The 6,629-nt window shown below is 33.3% G+C and overlaps 1 protein-coding gene across 1 annotated transcript; it reads right to left on the reverse strand.

Moving 5' to 3' along the window:
• Nucleotides 1–4,437: 4,437 nt before the first annotated feature.
• LOC106715236 (ephrin-A4) lies at nucleotides 4,438–6,313 on the reverse strand. Its single transcript, XM_014508473.2, has one exon. It carries the CDS (start codon nucleotides 5,854–5,856, stop codon nucleotides 5,074–5,076), a length of 783 nt encoding a protein of 260 aa, XP_014363959.1. The 5' UTR covers nucleotides 5,857–6,313; the 3' UTR covers nucleotides 4,438–5,073.
• Nucleotides 6,314–6,629: the final 316 nt, after the last annotated feature.

Below are 6,629 nucleotides of genomic sequence, written 5' to 3' on the forward strand. Positions count from 1 at the left end.
ACAGCGACATATGTATTAAAGTGAACTTGTACTATGATTCAGTGGCAGTAAAAGTGTTAAAAAATGTTTTCATAAAATGAATTTAGGCTAAGCTATAGCACCAACGTGGATCTAAAAGAGAAATTTCGTTAATAAAACCAAAGATAGACTTTTTTTTTCAAATCTATACAAATAGGATAAGCAGGAACTTCTTTACAATTTACCAATTTGTTCAGATTAACATATTCAGTTTTATTGTTTAGTAAAAAAAAAAAGTAAATAAAGTTTTCTCAATTAAACGACAATAAAATTTCTAGAATAGCGTACTTACGTGACTTTACTGATTTCGAACCATTTAAAATTTTATAACTATGCCATAATTAAAAAAAAATACGTCACATATAATAACTTACATATTTATCAAATAATTTTTATCCCCCAACTAGAGACTAAATTTTCGCAGCATTCGTCAAAATATTAAAATATCACATCAAAATAAAATGTAATTCGATTCAATTCGTAAGAATTAATAAAAAGTATAAATAACAAATTGTACTATTCAATTTTGTAAAGGACAGATTACAAAAACATTTTTTTTTACAATAAAGATTTTCGATTTTTATAATCTGTTTTGTCAGAAAATTCTAGTCTCTAGTTGAAAGATAGTCCAAACATTAATATATAAAATTATGCTTTCTTCATCATTAAAACTAGCGGACTGATTTTCTTTCGAGATTCAAAATGAGGTCATTTTTAAAAAAATAGGCAATTAATTATTCTAAGTACACAGCACAACTAACCGAAAACTAATATGAGATAGAATACTAAGAAAAAATTATGTCATCTGATTGAGTTTCATATTATATTGAATGGTTTATATTATTATTGTTTGATGTTAATAATAATAACACAGTTTCCGTTCATCCCTTCACTGTTTTTTATGTAACAAAAACAACGCACAAAATTAGAAACCGGTAGCCATGTTTTTTTGTTAAGACAAGAAAATGATACCGATAGAACTCAAGGGGTGAATAGACAAAAAATTATTTTTCGTTAGCTAATAAACTATTTACTACAATTATTTTACTAAAGACAGATTTTGTTAACGCAAATTAAAGCATATTATGTTTTTCTAGACGAGTCTTCATTGTAGTAACTTTGGAATTACAACAATATTGCTATCCTTCTCATATCCTTTGAAAACAACAAAGATAACAATACTATTCTAATAAGCGTTACGACAGTTGAAATCTATAGAACAAAAGTTGTGTTGAAACAAAAGGAACGTTGAAATAAAAAAAGACAAACAATAAAAGTAAATTTGAACGTAGATTGAAAATAGCACACATTTCAATCTTGTCCCTTAGTAAATAAATATGAAGTCATCAATTAATCTCCCGGCCTGGATACTTTGATGTCACATCTAACTATACGCGAGCTATTTCTTAGTGTAGTGAACACGAAAACTGTGTTACATAAATCTCGGGAAAATGTCATTTTGGACACGCCTTTACGAGTTACGCGAATAGGTGCGCAGTTTATTTCAACTGATTAACATTAATATCAGAAATAAAATGGCTTCGTCCATTTAAATTATACGATTTTGTCCCATCATTTGTCTAAACATGATAGATTAAATAAACTTGGACTATTATACTATTATCAAAGTTTTTCAACAAACTGAAGATTTATTGGATCTGCAATTGTTTTGTTAAATTAAAGATTAACTCAGTTATTATTAATAAAGATTTAAATATTTATTTCTACTTTTATTATTTACTAGATAATAAAAAGGAGATGTGAATATTTTTCTTTGCAAGGCATTTATAAGTACATTAATCGACAAAAGAAAATTAAAACGTTTTTGTCTTTGCAAATAAATAGTATAGGAAGATAACTGTAAGAATCTGATGTAAATATAAAAACCTAGTAGATTTAATACGCTTGTATGATAACCTTTGAGACAGATTTGTTTATTTATCTTTTACCCAATGGATTAACTAATGCCCCGAAACAAACAGTAAAGAAACACGTCCCTGAATTTATCACGGCCAGGTTAGGCTGATTATCCCTTCACAATCCCTTTGCTGCAGTAATCTCAAAATAGCCAAAAGACAACTTTAAACAACGCCCGTACCAAGAAACGCTTAAGCGGACATTTAAACTGTTTAGTGAATATAAAAATAGAAGCACTCCCTGCTATACCTTCGTTGAGTCAACCAACTTAATAGGTGCTAACATAAAATTATTTATTTCGTAAATCACATTGTTTAGAAAACAATGCATTAAAATTTTTGTCCCTTAACACTTTCAAATAGTAACAGAAAGACAAAGTGCAAATGGAAATGGGTTGAATAGTCTACCTGATGTTCTTAGATATTATATTGTACAGGTAATAAGAAAAAAGTATGCTTTAAGTTTAACAAACGCAATGTTTCATAAATAAAGTACACTCTTGTTGTCATGGAAATTAAGGAATAGGTTATAGCTGCTTTTGAATTTGTTATTTTTTTAATTGATGAAAAAAGGTAAAGATCTGCAACCGATGCTTCCACTGTCCATAAAATGAAAGTCCATAATTTGACTACATCTCTGTATCAATAGCGTCTTTATTACATTGTTATTAATTGGAAAAGAATATCTTGGATCATCAAATTTATTGATATGTTAATCTGATTGTTTCGGCATCCAGTTTCATTTTAATTTATGATAACTGTTGTTTTTGACATCAATAAAATATGTTTTACAATGTAACATCGTACATTGAACATTATTTATTTGGTAACATATGTGGTTTTCGACGGAGAAGCATTCATTCATTATTGAGGAATTATTTTTGTAGATTTTTTTATTCACAGATGATGTAGGACGAGACAATATCTCATTTATTGTAGGCTCTTATGTCGGTTAAACTAATCAGAAAATACAGTGAAAGCATGTGTGATATTAAGGGAGACTATTAGGTCGTCACTAGGCTATAATTTGTTGAGTTTTGGGTACATGAAATTCCCACTTATCCCATTTATATCATTCTAACTGTGGTAATTTTGATGTTCATTTCGCAGAGCTATATCTATGAATTGATCCAGTTTCTGAACTTGTATTGTTTTAAAATTGTCCGTACATTTTCTTATTCTTTATCATTCAATTGAAACTTGCGCATTTGGCTACCTTGAATCAGTTACGAATTCATTAGCATTAATTCCCCTTCGACTCGAGAAGCATAAAATTTTTTCCTTTAGTTTTATTTTAGAGTAGATTCTTTCCTTCCTTCCCAGAGAATAAATTTACATAGGTTAGTACCGAAACATAAGTCCTTTAAAAATAAGAACTTTTTGTTTCGTAACGGATACCTTTGTTGTTAAGAATCAGTTAAATATTTATAATACAGAGTAAAAGTACTGAAAAATGCCAAACAAGATGAATAAGTATAAGACTGAAAGGTTTAGAGAAAGTATTCTCTGTCTTGAAATATTACCATTTGCGGGAGTTAAATTCGACAACCTTTTCGATGTTCGAATTTAAGTACAAATTATTTTTGTTTGATTTTCAATAATTATTTTTACAAATCAAAACATAGTATTCCTGCGTTCCAAATAAATTTCATTCCATTTTGCTTTTCGGAATGGAAGTAGATCAGTAATAAACTCATGTATTTCTATATAAGCGGCAATATTTTTAAAGACAAGGATTTTTTTCAATAGCTTATGTATACTATTTTTTCTTCGTTAAGACACAGTTATTATTTCAATATAATATGAAACTCAAGCATTTGATTCTTAAGTACTATTTAAAATTATATTCCTGTCACTAAATGCGTATGTCTAACTGAAAACCGGTCTATTTCAACTACTATTCAACTATTTGACTATTTCATTACAATGTGCAAGTTCATTCTTTCAACACAATGGCGGTCCAGCCAACTGTGCTTATAATAATGTCTTTTTCAAAGACGATGGAAAATATATTTATGAATTCATGACAAAATTCATTAACCATCAAAATCCCAATGATGGTAGTGGAATTTTTAACGTAACAATGCTTAATATAGAAGCCATTAGATTTCTATATCGCAAATATTCGGTTCATCCAAACCTCAAGCTATTCATCAAAAGTTATTCTCTCTTAAATTATATTTGCGGTTGTGAATAGGCCTTAAAACTGCATTATAAAATTATATTAAGAACAAGCGTATTCGCAAAAATCAGTCGAATAAAGAAATAATATTACTTGAAAAAAATGCTTTTACATTAAATACAATTAGTTTCATATCACATAATGAAAGCATAAAGAGAAAAATTACCACCTAAATAAAACCAAAATCACAGTATTTTCTGGACAAGATTCTTAACTTGTCCGAGCATTTTTTTTCGTATAAATAAATTCTAAATATACGTCGCATGAAAAATAAAAAAAACTGTCTTTTGAACTAAATTAAGATTTAACTAATTCTCGTCAACTATATAAGATTTCTCCTATAATATCTGTATTTTGCGTACTAATTCTTAGTCAAATATCCTTCATTGCATAAGTGAAAATATAAAAATTGTTTAATTCCTAATGGTTTAAGAAATCTATATTACCATTACACATGTTAACATTTTTATATATACGTTCGCAGCTTGTGTTTCTACGAATCGATCTTCAAGTGTATAATATATTAGTTCGATTATTCAGTAGGCCCAATATACTTTAATTACAATAGTAAAAATTAGGCTCTCGACTTAGGTTCCTTAAGGACTAAAGTCATTGGAACTTTATATAGAAATACCTAGGAATTTTGCACAAATCTACAAAGTCACTGCACTTCACGGGCATCGACCCTCGATACCAAACCCGAAGTCCGGCTCTCACAGCACTAAGTACTAAAAGGAAATCCCTTTACACACAATAATAGATCACAGGGGCGTTTCTAAACGACCCGTCACTAACCTACAGTTCACCACATAGTTTACAGCACTATCTTACACTGATTTAAGTGTAGACTAGAGTGTCCGGGCGCAAGTGGAGAGATTGTAGTGTCTGTGTGCTGTGAGCTGAGCAGGGCTTCGCCAGCAGGTCGGGACGCGGGGGCCGCGCCGCCTTGGCGCACATTCACCGAGCCAGGGGCGCCAGCACCGCGCTCGCCGCGAGAGCGAGGGCAAGGGACGAAGCCAACGCCGCGCCGCGCGAATACGAAAGCTCCTCGCTCTTCACCACTTCGTTAGGTGTCTTATCGTATTTGTGCGTCTTTTTAGTGACCGGTTTGACGGTCGTCGTTGTAGTGGTCGTCGGCGGGACGGTAGGTGGCGGTGGCGGAGGCGGCAGGGTGGGCTGCGGCGGCGGCACGGGTGACTGCTCCTCCGGCTTACAGCACACACGAAACACTAGTTTCATGTTATGACTTAGGCAACGGCCACCAATTCTTCTATGTAAATCATCTTTACTGGACGTCGATATAAAATAATAATCTTTCCCCGGTAGAAATTCTAAACCGCCGGGTTGCGGTGTGAACGGCCGGAAGGTAATGGTGAAAAACATCAACTTGTTCGGCTTATCGCATATTGCTATAATCCGCGGATTTGGATTCGTTATTCGACACGAATCATATTCTTCTTTACTTACATTATATATTATATACTTTTCCATGTCCTCTTCGAATGTATCCGGAGCGTAAACGGGACATATTATGTTTACTTGGTCGTATTCAAACTGTGCATTTCCTTTATTTAGATCAAATACGTGATCGGTATTGTCTATTCTGAATATACTGTTTGTTGTGTTCCAATGTATATAGAAAGATTTTGCGTAATTTCCCATCACGCTTTCGACGAAAAAGATGAGGACGAGCAGCGTCCACGGAGCCTGCCGGAGCCCGAAGTAGCCGTACGATACCATTCTTACTGTTTATCGTTCCCCAACTCTCATTATCCGACGCAAACTTTATCCCTCCTGGATAGCGTTTTAAGCATTCGCATACCAATCCATATTTATAGTCACAAAATCCACAATTTCACACTAGAAAATATAGGAATTTAACACAGAAAACACTAACAATCCGTACGCATTCAACATCGCACCGTAAAGTCCACCATGTTCGGTCCACACACTAGATTCTATTCATCGATAAATGTGGAATTCCATAGGACGTGGCCCACAGTAAAACGCTAGAGAAGCTCACTTAAACAACGCACACCGTGTCCAGATCGAGTCTAATTTAGTTCGCCGACGGTTTTTGTGTTGGTAAAATGTTGGAATTAATCAATACATCACAGATTTTTTACAATACTGAAGCGTTCTTTGTGGTAAGAGCGGGCGTCGCAAACAGCCGGAGTACACGTAACGCCGCGCGGCGGTCGGCCGAACTACTGGAATGCAGCTCAGCCCTCGGTACGCATGCGGCTCGTCCCCGCCCCTCCGGACGCCTCACACCCTGCGCCTGTTACGGTCGCGTTCCAACGACTGGAACTTTTAGCGTCATGTCATTTTGAGAGACCCAAACCAATAATAAGGCTACAATTTTTGTCTACACTAATATTAAACATACCTAATCATTTAGTATTAAATAAAACTATTTTTACTTTAGCAATATCATTACATTTCATATATTTACTAAAAATGTTTACAAATAAAAATCCATAGATACTAGTTCATCGCCTATGAACGCATCC

The sequence above is a fragment of the Papilio machaon genome, chromosome 19 (assembly GCF_912999745.1).
Source record: "Papilio machaon chromosome 19, ilPapMach1.1, whole genome shotgun sequence".
Classification (NCBI taxonomy): Eukaryota; Metazoa; Arthropoda; class Insecta; order Lepidoptera; family Papilionidae; genus Papilio; species Papilio machaon.